The sequence below is a fragment of the Equus quagga genome, chromosome 11, assembly GCF_021613505.1.
Source record: "Equus quagga isolate Etosha38 chromosome 11, UCLA_HA_Equagga_1.0, whole genome shotgun sequence".
NCBI lineage: Eukaryota > Metazoa > Chordata > Mammalia > Perissodactyla > Equidae > Equus > Equus quagga.
Window position 1 is genome coordinate 53,209,916 of NC_060277.1, and position 21,436 is coordinate 53,231,351.

The 21,436-nt window shown below is 35.8% G+C and overlaps 1 protein-coding gene across 11 annotated transcripts in view; it reads right to left on the minus strand.

Moving 5' to 3' along the window:
• MYO6 (myosin VI) overlaps window positions 1-21,436 on the minus strand; it is a 153,520-nt gene that overhangs the window by 52,972 nt on the left and 79,112 nt on the right. For all 11 annotated transcript variants that reach the window (XM_046674461.1, XM_046674463.1, XM_046674467.1 and 8 more), the window contains 8 exons: window positions 19,445-19,574; window positions 16,739-16,844; window positions 14,854-14,909; window positions 11,637-11,734; window positions 11,136-11,300; window positions 9,271-9,351; window positions 6,463-6,643; window positions 1,901-2,045 (listed from right to left, as the gene is read on the minus strand). In XM_046674461.1, coding sequence (XP_046530417.1) covers window positions 1,901-2,045; window positions 6,463-6,643; window positions 9,271-9,351; window positions 11,136-11,300; window positions 11,637-11,734; window positions 14,854-14,909; window positions 16,739-16,844; window positions 19,445-19,574 — 962 coding nt within the window. The remainder of the gene's footprint in view (window positions 1-1,900; window positions 2,046-6,462; window positions 6,644-9,270; window positions 9,352-11,135; window positions 11,301-11,636; window positions 11,735-14,853; window positions 14,910-16,738; window positions 16,845-19,444; window positions 19,575-21,436) is intronic.

The following is a 21,436-nucleotide window of genomic DNA, read 5'->3' on the forward strand; positions in this document are numbered from 1 at the left end:
TAAAATCATACTTATATGGACAGCTAATCTTCGACAAAGGAGCTGAGAACATACAATGGAGAAAGGAAAGTCTCTTCAATAAATGGTGCTGGGAAAACTGGACAGTCACATGCAAAAGAATGAAAGTAGACCATTATCTTTCTCCATACACAAAAATAGACTCAAAATGGACCAAAGACTTGAAGGTAAGACCTGAAACCATAAAACTTCCGGAAGAAAATATAGGCGGTACACTCTTTGACATCAGTCTTAAAAGAATCTTTACAATATGATGTCCACTCAGACAAGGGAAATAAAAGAAAAAGTAAGTGAGTGGGACTTCATCAGACTAAAAAGCTTTTGGAAGGCAAAGGAAACCAAGATCAAAATGAAAAACAACCCACCAACTAGGAGAAAATATTTGCAAATCACATATCTGATAAGGGGTTAATCTCCATAATATATAAAGAGTTCACACAACTGAACTACAAAAAAATAAACAACTCAATCAAAAAGTAGGCCGAGGATAAGAACAGATAATTTTCCAAAGATGATATACAGATGGCCAACAGGCACATGAAAAAATGCTCAACATCACTAATCATCAGGGAGATGCAAATCAAAACTACACTTAGATATCATCCTATACCCATTAGAAGGGTTATAATCACCAAGACAAGAAATAATAAATGTGGAGAAAAGGGAAGCCTCATCCACTGATGGTAGAATGCAAACTGGTGCAGCCACTTTGGAAAACAGTATGGAGATTTCTCAAAAAACTAAAAATAGAAATACCATATGACCCAGCTATCCCACTGCTGGGTAGTTACCCAAAGAACTTGAAATCAACAATACAAAGAGACTTATGCACCCCTATGTTCATTGCAGCATTATTTACTATAGCCTTATGTGGAAGCAACCCAAGTGCCCAATGACTAATGATTAGATAAAGAAGATGTGGCATACTACTCAACCATAGAAAAAGACATAATCGTCCCATTGGCAACCACATGGATGGACCTTGAGGGCATCATGTTAAGCAAAATAAGCCAGACAGAGAAAGACAAACACCAGATGATTTCATTCATATGTGGAATATAAACAAATTTACAGACAAAGAGAACAATTTAGTGGTTACCAGGGGAAGGCAGGGAGGGTGAGCACAAGGGGTGCAGGGGCACATTTATATGGTGTTTGCCAAATGTTAATGCACAACTGAAACTGCACAATGTTATAAACTATTTAGATCACAATAAAAAAAATGTTTTTTAAAAATCTTGGCTAGGCTCTTTTTTTCTTATCACTTGAGGTTTTCTCTAAATGAAGAATCCTAAAGGTGAGGGGAAACTCTATTTGCTGAGTGTTTTACTAAAGTGAGTTCTATTTAACAGAAGTCATAATACACACCATTTGCAAGGAAAATCGCCTTTAAAGTGAAATCTCTCACCTTCTGAAACTTAATAATGGTGACGTTGCACAACCTTGTAAATACACTAAAAACCACTAAATGGTACATTTCTTTTAAGTGAAATATATCTCAAAAAAACACACTGTTCTGATTATTGGCGGGGGGGGGGAGATGTTACCTAAAAATCGAATAATGATTAACATAGTCAACTATTTTCATAGTTATGCAAAAGTAAACCTCTCTCTCACCTCATAAATTCCGAATCTGTGCCATGCCATGTATCTGTAGGGAGTGACTTTAAGAGCTATGGAAGCCAGTGTTTATTTACATGGTGGATTACTGCGGTGAGATGCACAGAATTCTGATGTATCAAGCACATGTTTTGGAACATTATAATGAAAAGAATGAATTGTGTATAAAGATCAACTTTAAATCTCAGCGTTCTCAAAAAATGATTTTTTCCTGACAAACCACAAGGCAGGATTTTTACAAGCAATGCGTTAAGGAACTTACTTTATCACCGTTCCTTTGGTGCCCCCTGCTGTTGTTAGCATGACTCTTGTAGTTAAACTTACACGCAGATCATCTTGATCCAAACCCAGTAATTCAGCACAATATTCCAATGACTGAGTAGATTTATTCTTCAGATTACAACCACCTAATGAAAATATATTTTAATTTGAAATTAACAAACATTACATAAACCAGATTTCCAAGATCCATTTCTCAAAAGTACACTTCACGTATTTAAAACTAGCGAATAGAGAAGGCTTATCTGAGACTTTTAATTTCACCTCACTTTTTCACCACCCTTCAGACATTCATACTGCCAAGGTCAACGAGACCCTCACTCAGGGGAGTCCATGATAAGTCTTTTCAACCCATCAATATTAACCTGCCACTGTTTCATTTTTTATGATCCTGGAAGCAAAATATATTAATGATGGATTATAATCCTTGTTAATATATTAAATCTCTGGAGAAATATAGTGCCTTATCATTAAAACTCCTATGACTCCAGAAAACTTCAAGGAATAATTTTAACGGCAAATGTTGTGAGGCAGTTTAGTAGGTCAATGTGTGTGTGTGTGTGTGTGTGTGTGTGAGAGAGAGAGAGAGGGAATTCATCTGCACGTGCTCGTGTTGCTTGGGCACAGAGGAAGACAGAGAGGAGGCAACTATTACCTGTCCATCATATCTGGAGATTTCTGTTTAGGGAGGCTGTTTTAAAAAGCATTACATAGAAAGACAGTATACTACAGTGCTTGAGACTCTGGACTGACACGGCTCCATGACTTACTAGCTATGTGACCTTGAACAAGTTATTTATTCTCTCTGTGCTGTTTCCTTATCCGTATAATGAAGATAATAACCGTACTGACCTAACAAGGTTGTTAGGAAGAAGAATAAAGGTACGCATGTGGCCTCATACACTGCTGATGAGACAGTAAAATGTCAGCTACTTTGGAAAACGGTCTGACAGTACTTCAAAAGTTTAAACAAAGAGTTACCATATGACTCAGCAATTCCACCCCTAGGAATATACCCAAGAGAAATGAAAACAAACGTCTGCACCATAACTGTTACACGAATATTTATACCAGCATTATTCATAATAGCCAAAGGTGGAAACAACCCAAATGTTTGTCAAGTGATGAACGAATAAACAAAATGTATATATATCCATAAAATGGAATATTACTCAGCGATAAAAAGAAATGAAGTGCTGATACACGCTACAACATGGATGAACCTTGAAAACGTTATGCTAAGTGAAAGAAGCCAGTCACAAAAGGCCACATGTTAAATGATTGTATCTATATGAAACGCCCATAACAGGCAAATTTCTGCAGAGACAGAAAGTAGAATAGTGATTGCCTCCGGCTGAGGGACTGGGGAGGGAACAGGGGTGACTGCTGAAGCGTATGGTGTTTCTCTTTGGGGTGATGAAAATGTTCTAACACTGATTATGGTAATGGTTGCACAACTCCAAATATACCAAAAACCCCTGAATTGTACAGTTTAAATGAGTGAATTGTATGGTGTATGAATTATATTTCAATAAAACTGTCACCAAAAAAAGAAGAAGGGGGGAGAATACTTAGAAGATGTATTAAACCTTTAATTCTATGAAAGTAAGTGTACTACTAATTTCTAGTTTCTACACGCATACACATTATCTAAAATTATATAATTCTCAAAAAATTGACCCCCAATAATTCATGACTTCATTTAAATACTTCTTTTTCACTATTTTGCAAAGCTTCTCACACATCTCCAGGAATTATATAATGCTTACATAAGAAAACATTTATTTTAAGTTTTAAAAAAGCAAAATACTGTAAAATAACACAAGGTTTTCTTGTCACTTCCCTTCCAAAAAAGAACTGATTTGAACTTTTTTTTAATTTGTTCTTATAGTAATGTATATTTTTGTTACGTGGAATTTAAAAAAAAAAAAGAGGAAGTCTCAGGGCCAGCCCCGTGGCCAAGTGGTTAAGTTCACGTGCTCCGCTGCAGGCGGCCCAGTGTTTCGATGGTTCGAATCCTGGGCGTGGACACGGTACCGCTCACCAAGCCACGCTGAGGAAGCGTCCCACATGCCACAACTAGAAGGACCCACAACTAAAGAATATACAACTATGTACAGGGGGGCTTTGGGGAGAAAAAGGAAAAAAAATAAAATCTTTAAAAAAAAAAAAAAAGGAGGAAGTCTCAATAGGTATTTTTCACATTTCCAACACATAAAAACTTTTCAATAACAGTAAGTGTCTTCTAAACATGTATTGGAGAATAAATTTTCTGATAAAATAATTACAAAAAATATCTAGAGCTTTTTCAAATTGTGAGGACACAGCAAAATTGAGCTCTCTAGAGGGAAATAATCAATTCTAATTAGAAAGAAACCATTTGGATCTACAGGAAAGGTCATAGGAAGGATGAAGAGTAATATAATAAAATCTTAGCTACTAAAATAAAAATAACCTAGTTTATTAATTCTCTTAATTGATTGCCGCATTTCAACCTTCTCTGCTTTCTGTTCATTCTCCCTTCAAACGAAGGAAGTTTGAGAAGAAAATTAAAAGATAATGTAAATATGCACCATGTGCCTTTTGATCATTTAAGTGTTTTTCAACTAACTAGAACATGCCACGTTTATGACGCTCTGTACACACCTGCATGTCCCACCACAGGGTAACAGTACAAGGTGGGAAATGCCACTATCACTTCTAACAGCATTTCCAAAGTGTGCATTAGTTATTTTGGACTTTTTCTGCATTACCTAGAACCCCCACGTGCTCCAAGGCATAACAACACTACAGAGCAAATGAAATGTACTCTAACATACATTTTCAAAATAAATTTTCAAATCCCTCAAAAAATAATAAAAAAATTTTAATGCATACTAAGAACATACCTGATTTTGCTTGATTTTCTTTTTCATTTTAAACTGGGAGCAATCTATATTTTTATTTTACTTATCCATTAAAACACTTATAGTGATCACTATGTGCTAGACATAACTATTTGCATCATTTTACAAATATTTAACTCATTTATTCCTCTTTAAAACATGAAGTAGGAACTGTTATTATCTCCAGTTTACAGGTGAGGAAATTGAGACAGGGAGAGGTCAGGTCCTGGCCCAAGGTCACAAAGGCAGGTTGTCCAGGGTGAACAGTCTGGCTCACAAGCACGAGCTCTTAAATACCATACTAAGTTGCATCTGAAGTTACTGACTTCACAGCATCACAGGACATTAAACCTGAAAGTCATTCAGACTGTCTATTTCAATCTGCTCATTCACAGTCCAGGACTCTCAGGAGGGTTCAGTGACAGAGGCAATGAGGGCCCAATTATCACAAGCACCTGAGATGGTTAGAAATGGGTAGAACCTGGCTCCCACATCCACAGCTTCATTAATAACCATGTTACTTAACTTCGGCACAAGTTTCACTTCTGTAAAAGGGAGACAATATCTCCTACCTCATTATCTTTATGAAGTTTAGATTATGATTATGGAGTTTATGATGAAATACTGTATATGAAGAGTCTGGTACACAACAAACACATTTTTTAAATGCTCTCTTTCTTCTTCTTGTGCCCCTTCCCTATATGCATACTACTGCTACGTACTATGCTTTCAAAGCACTTCTCATGGATTCTTTCGTCATTATTTTACAAATGAAAACAACCAGGCTCAGACAGCTTCTCGAATCTGACACTAAAGCCCATGTTATTGACTATTATATCAAATGGTGCTTTCAATTTTTTTTAACTCATTCTTGTATAAAATTTTTGAATAACGTATTTTTCTCTAAAGTGTCAGATTTTAGGCTTTGCTGGCCATACAGTCTGTCACAACTACTCAACTCTGCCGCTGAGCATGAAAGCTGGCATAGACAAGAGGTAAAGGAATGGGTGGCTGCGTTACTTACAAACAGGCAGCTGGTCAGATTTGGCCAAGGGCCACAGCCTGCCAACCCCTGTATTCATGGATCACACTTAAGATTATACAAAAGTCTTACTGTTTATGCAGAGACTGAAACACTAGGGTTGAAAAGTTACTATCATCCAAATATCTAAATGCTCTTTCCAATTTGCATGAAGTTTAACTTATTTTCATTTCCCAGTAATAAAGTACATGGGCTTTTATGTATTCAATTGCCCTAATTAACTGATCCAAGTTTAGATTGATGAATCAGAAAAATAGCAAAATACCTCTATAGCAGGCAGAGAATTATTCTGTTCACTTATTAGAAAAGTATAATATCAGCTGAAACATTTAACTAAATATGACCCTGGTAGTCAGAGTTACTTATTCTTCATAAAATGAGAAGTTTACTCCTCATCAGTATCACTGGTTTGTTCAAAACAGAGCTCATAATGACTAATAATGCAGCGTCTTTCACTTGCAAGTTTCACCATGTAACATAGTATATTCTAGAAATTTCAGGGTATTAACAAACCAGCACATAAACAGATTCAATTTACTTATGACAAAGAAATCACAGCACTTCTAATTTTACTCCTCTTTAAAACAAAACAAAACAAAAAACCATAAACAATAAAACCTGAAGTGCTGCCGGCTTCCTCAAAATCAATATTTCCAAGGTGCAGGACACCAGCTACGACCCGGAACAGATCAAGCTTTTCTCCATCATCCAAACCAATCTTCTTCATGGCTGTGCACATTCTAATAAAATCTCCATGGTCATCTAACAGAGGATCTTTCAAGGAACCTGCCTTAAGATACTACAAAACAAGAAGACATTAACTAACTACTCTTTGTATTATTTAAGTATACTAAACCAACTACACAAGTCTATTAACGCATTATATAACATGCAAAAATAAAACGGATCAATGGAAAAACTTCAACACATTCAAAAACTGAATGGGCAAAGTGTACAAGAGGATTTCCCAGTATTATTTCTTTCAACTGCATGTGAATCTACAATTATCTCAATAAAAATTTCAACCAAAAATGGAATGAGATGTTTTCCAATTATACAATTCTAACTCTAAAGCATTATAATGCTAGGATATCAGATAAAAATACAAACTGAGTGAAAAAGAAGGGAATATCGGTGGTTGAAATGAATCCACAGATCAAAAAGAACGAAGGTAACAAACTGTAATAAGAATTTAACTATGATACTTAGCTTTACACTACTCTTTCATAGTAACTGCCATCAACTGCACCAACATTCAACAGGAGTAAACAGTGGACAGGCTAATAACAATTTTTGTAGCCTGAGAATTATTTTTTAAACCTTTCTGTATAAGTACATATGAGGTAAAAGTGTACTAGTAAGCATAATGCTTACTCGAAGAATTTATGTGATGACTGAAAACATTTCAGAAAAAATTATGAGAAAATCTGATTTCTCTCCTAAAAGAACTTGCATCTAAAGTATTCATTTGTTAGAACTTAAACTCAGAAAAAGGGATGACAAAAGTCAGGCCTGCAGAAACTAGAAGGAGAAAAATAAAAGTTACTGGACACAGAAAGATTAGACTAGGAATTTTCCAGAACCTGAGGATGAATAAGTAAAATTAAACATTAAGTAACATAGCATAAGAATTAACTGGCCATTAAAGACACCGCTAGGAGATGTTTTCTCCCTCTCAGTTGCCAATTGCTTCTCAGGTGAGGTTGTAATTGTCTTTCCACAAAATTCTTTAAAATGTCTAATTATGCTTGTGTGAAATTTCTGGAAAATGTCTAGATAAAGAAATGTAATTTTATTCTTAAAAGAAGCAAAAGAAAAAATCACATGCAGCCAAAGTTAACAGAAAACACATACCATGCAGAATTTTTAGTCTTGCAATTAAGTGGTTATTTCATTTAAAAACTGTTTCTAAATAAATGTTAATGAATACATTGCTATTATGGCAGACTAAAAATACTGCATTCTCTTAAAAACTACACACAGCTTAAAGACATTCAAATGGAGCCAAGCGAAGGATTCTAATTACTCAAAATGATCACCTCATCCTCCTGATAAAGAAGAGACAAAAAGTAATTTACACATATTAATCCGTTGCTCACTTATATATTTTTAAATATACACTCAATAACATGAATAAGATCCCTGAGAAAGTATGCTGACTCTAGAATCCAAAAGAGGACATTTTCTTCTTAAAAGAGAACAAAGAGTACTTGTTACTCTTTGGAGAGTAAAATACAGTTTCCTTTTACTCCATTTTCTCCATGCCAAAAGATCAAATTTATATATATTTTTTTCCTTTAGGAAAAATAGCTGCTATGTCCTGCTAGGAAATGTCTTCATTACCTTAGTGGCAAAACACAATTTCCGCATTTTGATGATGCCTTATAAAAAATTAGGCTATCATGACAAAGGAAGATACCATCATAAATATTAATGTCAGTTCTTAAAGTTCCACCCATGGCTGTAACAGAATCTGAGGTTTATGATTTAGAGTTCAGATACCTGTGTCTATGATAATAAAACATCAACTTAAAAACTAACTGCATATTCATCTGCTTAGAATTTGAAATAATGGGAATTTTTATAAGCTTTCTGTTCTTTTCTATGACTATCTTAAAGATATAATTCATCTCACTCATTTTGAAAGGGGTCAAAAACATCTGACTCACAAATACAGGAGCATTAAAAACTGAGTATAATAGAAACTCATTCAATTAAATAGTCAATACAAATCTTTTAATAAAATTAAGAAAGACAATATGAACCAGTACCTATAATTAATCCTGACTTAGTATTTCATAATTTAAGCTCCTTGAGTAGATAACTTAATAGCACTTATTACTTAAACAATGCATACTAAAATTTATGAGAGATTTTTAGATTAAGGATTTAAAGTTTTCAAAAATAATAATGGTACAATTATATCTAGTTACTCTCAGAAATATAATAACTTAGTAAAATCTATATATAAAACTTTTCATAATACATTACAGAAATATGATGTTTTAAAGAGAAATACAAGAATATATAAGCATTAATTCACAAGAATGCTTACTCTATTTACTGTCTACTGTCTACTTCAGTCTTGAAGCAGACAACAAATTATAAAGAACACATTTCATACTTAATCTCAAGTGGGTAATACTAGAGTAAGTTTCTAAAATATTAGCAAAGGATAATTCTTAGGCGATTTAATACTCTCATGCTGGGACAAGAACGAGAGGGTAGCAGCACGTGGAGGTCTGACGGAGCAGAACCACCAGAGGCATCAAGGACCACCCTGGGAGAGAGGCTCACAGGAGGATTCAGTTTTTTAAAGTATAAGCCTAAAAGTAGGAAATCTTATTTGAGCACCAAAATAAAAAATATATCTTTCAGCACGACTATTTTGTATTAAAGTTAATTTTAAAAAATAGTTTACTATACCTCAGGACTTCTTCGGTTCTGTAAAATCTGTTTGTCACTTTCTTTGGTAGCAAAGTATCTAGTGCAGCCTCGGTTTAAATACTATGACAAAGAAAGTTAAAATAAAATTAAGGAATATGATTCACAGGAAAATAATACAGAAGAAAACACAACTTACCAAATAGTGCTAGTCATAAAGAATTTCTCAACATAACTGGAGTGTCATTTAACCTCTCAACTAAAATCGATCCTTGTATATACTACAAACATTTCACTCCTACTAATCAAGCCAGGGATACTGAAAATTCTAATTCCTGAAAGCAGATTAAATTCAGTGAGTAGCATAAAAGTCAATACCATAAAGCTTTCCTATTTTTAAAGGGCAGCAATTTTAAATCTTCTCACTGTCAAATATCTTGATAAAAATATAGTTCATAAGGTAAGTACTACAGATAACGAAAATCACCTTCCACTAAATATATAAAGAGTCTCAAACAGGGACCCACACACACTGTGGTATAATATTTCAAGTAATATTTTAAATTCTGAAAAATTAACAAATATCCTTGAGTTTCTTAATTTCTCATTCTTGGAATCAGTTCTTCAAAACATGCCTTCCATATTTACTGACAATTAACACTGATTATACATAAATTATTATACTGGCTTTATGAAGTCTTCATAGCTATTCAAATAACAACTTCAGCTTTTGTCTCAATGTTTACCTTGCTGCCCAGAAGCCTTTTAAAGGCTCAGTGCTTTCAAAACATAGAACAGAGAAGCAGTTGAGAAGAGAATAATACACTGGTCTCAAAGAGAATCTATTACCACAGTCAAGGGGCTGAGGGGTCAGGATGGGGGAATTTTTAAAACATCTCCTCTTCCATTAAACCAGGCACTAAGATTCCACTGTATCATGGCATGAATTCCAAGATGAAATACACCACGCCATATAGATTTCAAGAAAATATTCACAGTAAATTCTGAATGACTTGGGCATAAATTAATATTTTAGATGATGAATGCATCCATCTTTCCCCCTCCACTATAACAAAATATTAAATACAGCTAAAACCAAAACATTTAATGCAGTGCGTTTTTCTTTCTACTCCAGAATCTTTGGGAAAAAATAAAAGAGAAGGGAGGGGGATAACACTGGTAAGCATTTTCAATTATTTTAAAAAAGAGATCTTTTATTTAGTAAGAAAATAGTTTAAACGTATAGAAACAAAACAAATGTTTTCTTTGCTAGCGAGAGTTTTATCCTCCCACTCCAATTGTTTTATCAAACACTTGACTTTTGTATAGACAGATTTAGTATTAAAACCTTGGAAAAATACTTGTTTTTTCTGACTACTTCTCTTTCTTATCACTCAACATATCAGCCAGACTGCTGTGTGCTTCCCACCAGATTCTAAGTTGCTAAGGAGCAGGAACTGTGTCTCATTTATCTTTTTAACTCTGGCAGAATGCCTAGCACCAATGGAGAAGCAACAAATATTTGTTGTAGAATTGAATTAAGGAAGACAATCACCGGTGCCTTATTAATACTAATTCAGTGGTCAAAATTTTTTTTACAAGTAAGTGAAAGGTAACTTTAAAGCTGGCATTATAGAACTACTATAAATTTCTGAGTTTAAACTGATAAAGGGTTTAACATCTATCCTTTTACCTATCCCATTACATACTCCCTCATATAGTATTACTTTATAAACTCAGCAGTAAAACTGAATAGAAACCTACTTAGTACAGAAGTCATTCCACACTACACTGAATTTAATGTAAGTTACATACAACTAAATACCAAAATCCACCAAAACAGGTTTTAGAATTGAAAGCAATTTAATTTGCAAAAATCGTATGAAATTTCTTTTCATCCAACCTACCCGAAAATTATCTGGGGAGCTCAAGTGAAGTTTTTCCCTAATGTCTTCGGAAGCACCAGCGCACAACCTATAAAAGATATGATAATTCCTTTCCTCTTTGCCTTGAACACAGATCCTAGATTTCTCTAGAAGATAATGTGAAACAAATCCTCCAACAACTGAACTCTAAAAAATAAAACAGAGAGAAAATATATTTTTGACTTTAAGGTGTTCAAGTATAACCTACCAACGTTACATTATTCATCTTTTCTAATAAACATTTGTCTATCAAAGAGCTTGTAATATTTATCAAATAAAGGGGGAAAAATAGATAACTAAGCATAAGGTGGAGTATTTACAGAGGTCATAGTGAACATACATATGCTCCCAAACATCTAAAGTAACACAGAGAAATTTACATGGATTTACTACAAGTTCAAGTACGGCACCAATTATATCAAAACACTCGTATTTTTCAGAAACACTCCCAACCATATCATCCCAAAACTCACTCTCACTTACCTTCTCATTGAAATGTATTTCTACAAATTTTCCAAATCGACTGCTATTATTGTTGCGAACAGTCTTTGCATTTCCAAAGGCTTCTAAGAGTGGGTTAGCTATTGACAAAGAAATTAAAATATTCCATCGAAAAATTAGCATGGAGGAAAACTACAAAACAAAATGCCTAGTATGTTTCCATTTATTAATCAATATATGTGGCTAGAAAATATATCCTCAAAAATATTAACATGAAGGAACCTGCACATAATGTCAAATTCCACAAATATTTATTGACTACCACTATGTTCAGGCCTTATTAAAAGTGCAGGAGATGGAAAAATTACTCAAAATATGTAAAAAGAAAATCTAAATGTTATGGGACAGACTAAATTTTAAAAAGTCACTAGGTTATAAAATTGATAACTCAAGTTTAAAAATTACTCCATAAGAAATTTAAGGTTTTCACAAGTACATCAGCCCTAAAGAGTAGTGATTATAATACAGAAAACAGCAAATCTCTTGAGATAAAACATAGGCAAGAAAGTTATTAGTTGACTTACTTTTCTAAAATATTTTATATATTAATATAACCTCCAGATTTAACATTTTTACATGCACATCCAACAAAACCTAATAAATTAAGAGCTAATAGAACTACCTAAGAAAGGTTCTCAGAATAAGAGTTTTTAAAATCCCAATGAACAAAGTAAAATTTTAATTATTGCTATTTTATAAGCACACACACATCATCATCACATGACTGCAAAGAGGTTGCCAGGGTCTGCTCACTAGAGTCCCAACTATACACAGCAGCTGAGTGTCATTCTTACTCACGTATTCTCCATCAGTAATAAAACTACTGCTCATAAACTGCTTCACAATGTTTGCTGCTAGAGTATTTCTCACAAGTCTTTCAAAGTCTATTTCTCTTATTCTATCCACAGTAGAAAACTTAACTGGTCCTCAATCCCTTTAAAGATCATTCCCCAGTAGTTTCACTTACCAAAATAAGAAAGTTTTAAAACTAAAAGAAATGTTAGCGTATACATCTCACCCTCAGATAGGCAAGAAAACTGAGGCCCAACAAGGTCAACTGACCTGTTTGGAAGGTCACAAGACTGGCTACTGGCAAAAGGGGACTAAATTACAGATCCCCCTAGCTCCTTTACTGATGAGCTATCAGTTCTTGCTGAAGAATTAAATATATTAAATAAAATATCACCAAATAGAATAAGAGCCTCCATATCAGAAAATTACATTAATACTATTAATGATAAACTCATTGCAAAACCAACAGCCAATCTTCCATTATGGATGGCATCAAAAGATTTCTATGTTTTGCCAGTTAACATCTACTGTTCTCCAGTAAGGGGCTGCAGAAATATCTAGACAATACTTTCCACCTTTCCTCAACTATAACATACTACCTATTGTACAGCACATTCTGATGGAAGAAACCAGGCTTATATCCAATTCTCAAGTAAGTCTGCACCTCAAGTAAACAAATTAACATACTAATTAGTCTTTTATTGAAGTAACTATCTCCCTACTTCTTCAACTTTATAGGGTGACCCTCACTACCGTAAGGTGCTTCACCGTGAGTAAGCATTACTGAGGAGATCCTTACACCTCAGTGTCACAGTATCACAGTGAGAACTCTAAGTAAAACTGGACAATTTTATATCTAGAAACAGAGAAAACTTTACTGATGGACAACTTTAAAAATGTTTATTAGAGCTGTATTTGGATTCATCTATACCCACATTACACAATTGTGAAAAAAGTACCTAACATTTACCAGCTATGATCTAGCAAAATGCATGAACGTAGGAGGCCTCTTAATAAATTTTTGTTCAAGTGAAATTTTTCTTTAAAATATCAAGAGTGTTCAAATACACGGGCCGGCTCTGTGGCCGAGTGGTTAAGTTCGGGCGCTGCGCTTCAGCGGCCCAGGGTTTCGCCTGTTCCAATCCTGGGCGCGGACATGGCACCACTCATCAGGCCCTGCTGAGGCGGCATCCCACATACCACAACTGGAAGGACCAACAACTAAAAAATACACAACTATGCACCGGGGGGCTTTGGGGAGAAAAAGGAAAAATAAAATCTTAAAAAAAAAAAAAAGAGTGTTAAAATACATACTTAGTATAGCATATAGTTAAGATGCCTGGGTTTATATCCCATTTCCACAACTGATGGAACCAATATGCCCTTTGGCAAGTTAACTCAAACTCTTTTTACCTCAGTATGTGTAAGGCAGGGATACAACAGTACCTACCTCATTCTGTGAAGATTCAAATTAGGTAACAGACTTTAAGCAAATCAGACAATGCTTAACACCCCCCACAAATGTTAATATCACCATTATTATTAAAGTAGTTACTGAGTGCCCAGTAGGGAAAACTGAGGAAGGGGGTAAAGAAAGAGTCCAGAGAGGCCCACAACACCTCACAGAACTACAGGGAGACAACACGATTAAGGCATTAGGAGACAGAAGAAACAGGATCAAGGTAAGACCCGAGCAGGCCGAGGCCAGACCACACAGAGACTGCAGGGGATGTTACAGCGCTGAGGCTTATCCTGACAGCAACACAAAACCGTTAAAGGGTTTAAAGCAAAAGAGATCACCCCACCTTCCACCCAGAGAATGGATTAAGGGCAGTGAGAACATAAGTGGAGACCAGAGAGGAGGCTACGATGCAGAAGGATGGTGCAGATTCAACAGGATGGTGCCTCGACAGCAGTCTCCAAACTAGGTACAAGACGACCATCTAAGGTACGCAAGCACTGACAGCTTAAGGAAATCAATTTACAGACACTGGCCTTCCAAGTGTACTCTTTTCTTCATGATTTCCCACAAAAAGGCACTCAGTTCCAATAACCCTTTCCCTCTCTCCTTTACAAAAAAACAACGTCAACAAAACAAACAGGAGGCCAGACAGCTTCCTCTATTTCTTTCATCCAACAGACACTTATGGAGCATATGCTATATATCAGGCACTATTTCCAGGGGTTTGGAATATACAAAGATCTCTGCCCCCTTAGCACTTACATGGGGTGGAGGAGAAGACAACAGACATTAAGTAAGTGAGAAGATGGTAGCTAGGCAAAGATTTGTAGGAGATAGTCTTTTGGATTTCTGGAAGAATAGTCCAGATCACTGAGAGAATTCTTGTAAATTAATTTCAGGACATACCTAACAATACAAAATAAGAATTTTAAAAATTAACAATACCTTCAACAATTCTATCATCAATATCTTGACCTGTTCCATAGGATTCAGTCAGATATCTGTTTTAAAATATAGGAAAAAAAATTTAGATAACAATACTACATATATCTATAATTTTAATATTATTTAATACATGTAAATCTTAAACCTGGATCACCACTATAACTGTTTATTTAAAAATTACAAATTTATCTTTAAATGTAACTATTCGCTGCAGCTTTTTAAACATTTAAGATTCTACTTAGATTGCCTTTAACATCTAAATCAGCCTTATTTTTTAAAATTGTCTTTGGGAATAATCTGATTGTAACCAACTATTTGGTTTTAAACATGCCACACATTTCACACAGTAATATTCATCTTGTACACGAGATCCCAAAGTCTTCTGCAATAGCCTATTAATTCAATCTTTATGGCTAAAGAAAATGAGGTGCTCTGCCAAAGGACACTAGGAAGTTCCCGCTCTCTTCAAGTTGTTACAATGAAAGACAAAACATGATGGAACGACTACTTGCCTGACACATTTCAAAACAAAGAGCAATCTTTAATCTATAAGTTTACAGTTTCTTTATTATTTGTTCATTTTCAAAGGTGTACATTAACCAAAGACTCATCATACGACTATTACATACAGGAGAGAAAGAATAAGAAATTGAACCACTTAGAATTCCAAAAGTATTGGGAAGTATTCATTTAACCAGAATTGCATATATGTAGCAGCCAATAACAAACTCCTGAGGTGGTTTTACACAAATAACTCTAAATAGCATATACATTTGCATAACAGATAGCAAAATTTCAAAATGGGACCTACCAATCAGCACTCAACTAAGAACTACAATACAGTGGAAAGGACAGTGGGAAGGATTCAGAATGCGCTGGTCCTAGCAGTAGCTTCACAACCAACCAGACTTAACATCGCTGGCTATGTAAATTGAAAGAACTAAACTATAATGAGTACTATGGTTCCTTCCATATTTAAAACGCTGTAATTCTAAACAAAGTGTACAGTTTAATTTGATGGCAGCAAAGGGGATACACTAGGAGGAGGATTGTGGGGAGGCCGAAATAAGGCCAATCGTCATAAGTGTAAGGTAAAAAATGGCTTTAACAGCAGGAATTTTGAGAACAGAATGTAAAGGTGAGATTTTGGAGGAACATTCCTTGATTTCCCTCTGCCTAATCAGCACTGGTCTCCTCCAGGATCCTCATGAGAATAATGTGTCAGAGCTGGCTTCCAACAATCTACAGCTTAGTTTCCACATAAGGTTTCTGTTTTTTAAAAGGGATAGAGTCTATCATTTCAAACTAGGTCCTAAAGCATGCAGAAGTATTCAAAGCCCACCTGTTCAAATCTCAAAGAGATATTTGCGTCTCTTCATTCATTAGCATGCTCACAGCAGCACTAGTCGCAACAGCCAAGAGGAGGAAGCAACCCAAGTGCCCAATGAATGGGTAAACAAAATGTGGCGTGTACATACAATGGAGTATTATTCAGCCTTAGAAAGGAAGGAAATTCTAACACATGCTACAACATGGAAGAAACTTGAGGACATTATACTAAGTGAAATAAGTCACAGAAAGACAAACACTGTATGATTCACTCATATGAAGTATTTAGAGTCATCAAAATCACAGAAGTAGAAAGTAGAATGGTGGTTATGAGGGGCCAGGGTAGGGGAGCTGTTTAAAGAGTGTAGAGTTTCAGTTTTGCAAAATGAAAAGTTCTGGGGATGGGCTGAACGACAATGTGAGTGTACTTAACACTACCGAAACGCATGCTTAGAAATGGTTAAGATAGTTAATTTCATGTTATATATTTTTTACCACAATAAAAAACAAAAATCAACCTGTTCAAAATATTCCAGATTAGCTAAATATTCCTCACCTTAGAATAAATTTTGTATTTTCCGTTTTGCCAGCTCCTGATTCACCAGATACAATGATAGACTGACTCATCTTGAGCACCTTCATGTCTCGAAAAGCCTTATCAGCTAGGGTCAAAATAACACAGTAATAATGAACGATGCATTAAATACAAATTCATCAAATGTCCAAAGTTCATTTACTATCAAAGAGCATTTGCTCCTAAAGAAATTATAAATGTGCGTTAATAGTAAAATTTTAAAATAAAATCATTCAAAAGTGTTCCAAACATCTCTAGAAGTATTTACTTTAAATGTTCTATTATCCTGACAGCTAGGCAATATGAAATCCAAATAAACAACTATGTTTGTCCTGGAATGCTTCCATGTTAGGAGCTGTGGCTCAGCTCTTCCTAATAACACCAGAGCAGATCTGCAGAGGGATAGCTACGCATAACTAATGAGTCCCCGGAGAAAAGCAAGAACTAACAAGCTACCAATTAAGAAATCTGGCAACCAAAAATTCTGCTGGAGAAAAAAATACGTAATTGCAAAAATAAATCGGCATGGTTTTTTTCTGCAGTACTACTACTAAATATCTTGTAGAACTTATCAGCATTTCAAAGATAGACAAAATTAAATGCTTTAAATTTTTTAATTTGCATTTGTTTATATTTATAATTTTTAACTATCTTCTTTATATTCCAACAACGGAGGCTATAAAATATCTTAAACATTAAGACTACACAGACAGTGGACAGCCCAGTGGCATAGCAGTTAAATTCACACACTCCACTTCAGTGTCCTGGGGTCCACTGGTTCGGATCCCGGGCATGGATCTACATACCATTCATCAAGCCATGCTGTGGCAGTATGCCACATACAAAGTACGTGGAAAACTGGCACAGACGTTAGCCCAGTGACAATCTTCCTCAAGGAAAAAGAGGAAAATTGGCAACAGATGTTAGCTCAGGGCCAATCTTCCTCACCAAAAAAAAAAGAGAGAGAGACTGCACAGACAAACTGAGCACAATTTAATGCTGTTAAAGTGGTCTGGAATTAAAACAATTTTAATTCAAAATTAGGTCCTGACCAATTTGGCCCTACAAGACAACTATTTCTTTTTTTTTTTTTTTAAGATTTTATTTTTTCCTTTTTCTCCCCAAAGCCCCCAGTACATAGTTGTATATTCTTCGTTGTGGGTCCTTCTAGTTGTGGCATGTGGGACGCTGCCTCAGCGTGGTCTGACGAGCAGTGCCATGTCCGTGCCCAGGACTCGAACCAACGAAACACTGGGCCGCCTGCAGCGGAGTGTGCGAACTTAACCACTCGGCCACAGGGTCAGCCCCAAGACAACTATTTCTTACCTCAGACACGTACTCCTATACCAATGAAGAAGGCTTTACAAATGGCTTGTATTCTAAGGACCAAATGCAAACCACATATAATGTATACCCATCCATTTGACCAATTTATCAGCAACCTGTTCTGCCCACTTTTGTAGAACCATTGTAAACATTTTTTTTAGCAGTAAACAACTAAAAATAAAAGTTGATTTACATTAGAAAATATTTATTTCTTTAAAGGTAGCAATTCCCTAGTGGTAGGCTTGCTCACATGCAGGGTCGAAGGATTTTGCAACATTTTGCTAGCTGATAGAAAACACACAACGCCCCTTAGAGCATCTTAAAATCAAGTCAGTCTGCTGTTGCACTAGACTTGGCTGACGTATTCACTCTGCCTACTAGCACACAGTATAAAGCCAGCCAAATCTGGAAGTGAAGGCTGTGGTCAGGCATGAAGAGAAGCCCAAAGAGAAACAGACTGCACGAAGAACTAGCACCGAAACAGGTCATCGTTTAACTGCCAGTGACATCTGGTTAGCTAACACCTCTGTACTTTTGGTCACCAAGGGTGTGTGTCAAAGAATTCCATCACAGGGACAGCCCCGTGGCCTAGTGATTAAGTTTGGCACGCTCTGCTTCGACAGCCCAGGTTTGATTCAAGGGCACTTACCTACACCACTTGTCAGCAACCATGCTGTGGCAGTGACCCACATACAAAACAGAGGAAGAGTGGCAACAGATTAGCTCAGGGCAAATCTTCCTCAGCAAAAAAAAGAAAGAAAGAACTTGTTCCTCACAGCTAGAGTGCTTCAAGATGAGAAAGAGCCCAACAAAGATAAAGACAGATACTGCTGTCTTCCCACACAAATTCCCCAGAGATGTGAAGTATATATAGCATTTTCAATCCTTTAAATTTTGTAAAGCCCTGAGGCAAGAGAAGACACAGAAGTCTGTTCTCACAGCTTATCTCCAGCCCATGTGACACACACAAGTGAGGACGTGGCAACAGTGGGAGGCCTGGACCTTGACGCTATGAAGGAGGACACTTTTAAGATGGAGCTGATTGTGTTGAGGAGTTAAAAAGAATCGTGAGGTCAGCTCTTTTATTATGTCCTATATTCAACTGGGTGGACACACTTAAGTGGAGACGGGCATTTAACAAAGCTAATGATGTATGACTACCCTATGTGTTGGCTGCAAAAGCATTCTTCCCCACCCAGTGTAAGATACATGCTCCTAACAATGAGGACACATTCAAAATGCAGTCAGGCCCTTCAAAATACACAGGCAAGTCACGGTGCCTTTCAATAATCCAAAAGAAAAACTGACTAAATTTGTACAATATAAGGAAAACAAAAATTAAGATACAATTAAATTACTCACCAATTGCAAAGACGTGAGGTGGCATTGTCCCAAGAGATTTTCCCTGGTACGACTTTATTGTTTCTGAAGAATATATTTTAGGTATGTCAAAGTATGGGTTCACTGCAATCAGAATGTTGGCGACATACGTCTAAACAGGAAAAGAATAAACACGAAATTTTCCAATTATTATTTTCATTTAAAACTAAATAAGGTTCATAGGAGAAAGAAAATACAGCAAACAGATACCTTCAATTCTCTGTATAAGTAGGACTCCTAAATGTGCATTTCTGCCCAAAACATTTCCTGATCTCTATAGGACGCACATTTTTCTAGCACTTAAATATTTATATCTTCTCATCTCATAGGCATCTCAAACTCACCATGTCCAAAGTCAAGATTATATCTCTCGACCTCCCATTGCCTCAAAGGAAACATTCTCCTCCCATATGCTCTCCCATATTCATGGCATCCCCAACAAATCAGGGCAGAGAGCCGAGTCTCTGTGCCTCTACCTCAGAGGCCTTCTTCTCTGGACTCTACCTAAGCAATCTCCTCTCCTGGTTCTATCCCTCCAGCTCCAGCTGTGGTCACTTTCATTCCTCACCTGGACTACTTTACTCACCCTGCTACTGAAGAGTTTAATACAGCACACAAACTCTCTGGGCCTCTCCCCATCACCGAATGCCAAGGATTAATTCAGCTCTGTGCTGACCACTTGGTCCCAGATTTTTGCAAACAAAATATGCTAACCATTGCCTAGAATATTGACGGGTTAAATGTTGAATGAGCGACTGAAGCTTGCTTTTAAATGTGGAATTGAACTATGGCTTTAAAATATCAGAAAAATGCATGAATAGGATTTATAAAATTCCTTGTGGGCAGAAAGAGAGCTGTGGTTTAGCAATTAGTTGTGGTTTACTGGCCACAAACTAGGGCATGCAGGACCATATTTTTCTCTTTTCTGCTTTTAGTTGTGGAAGGGAAATGATGTGGAAACCCTGCACTCTCAGACTACTAATCTAAAATTCAGGGAATGCTTCCAAAGATGTTACCTGGAGTGGGGTAAAAAATAAAAATTTCCAGATAATAATCTTCCTATGGGAAATAAAAGAAAAGTAACAGAGACTTTTAGTAACCAATGAAAACGAAATGTGAGTTAGCCTACTGTTCTACTCAAATCTAAGGGAGAATAGTGATTTTTCTGGTTGGTGAGAAATATAAAAATATCAAATTTAAACTCTTATTCCAAATTGCTTCCTTCTCGTACATATACTATAGGAATAATGACTATATTTATGTATTGCTGATTTTTAATGGTTTTATACTAAAAGGCATAATTGGCTAGGAAAAAACATACCAATCATGGCTTCAGTTAACTTTGAAAATACGGGTTCTCCAAATAAAAGCTGAGGATGCCAAACAGCTACTATCTAACAGAGGTCATGTGCCCAACTGCGTACATATCGTAGGAAAAGAAGGATCAAAAAAGCTAGCAACAACCCTAAGAACTCAATTCTCCAGGGTGATACAGACATTGTACATGAGAAACAAAGACTTAAATTCCACTTCTTTCTGTCAGTCATGCAATTTAGCAAAGACTTAAAGGTCTACTCAACCCAATGCAGAAAAAAAGAGACAACTAATTTTTTTGAAAGGACAATTAACCCTGCTTGTAAACTTTGGGTTATGGATGGTGAGTCAGCAAGAGTAGCACCACTGCAACACAGGAGTGTTAAAAGACCAAGGAAAAGTCCCACGGGTGTTCAGCTTTCATATAAACATCCCAAATAAAAACAAAGTACCTCAATTTTTTTAAAGTCCGATTACTCTGGAAATTTTTTACTTTATAAACTTCAAGAAAAAAGATATTAAAATAATTAAAATTTGATCAAACAAATGATTGCTTCACCCCTACACCAAGAGATATAAGATACATAAAAAATACTGGCCAGTTCTACTTGAAAGATGATGTTTCCTGGGTATATCCAAATCAACTTTTATTGACTTAAT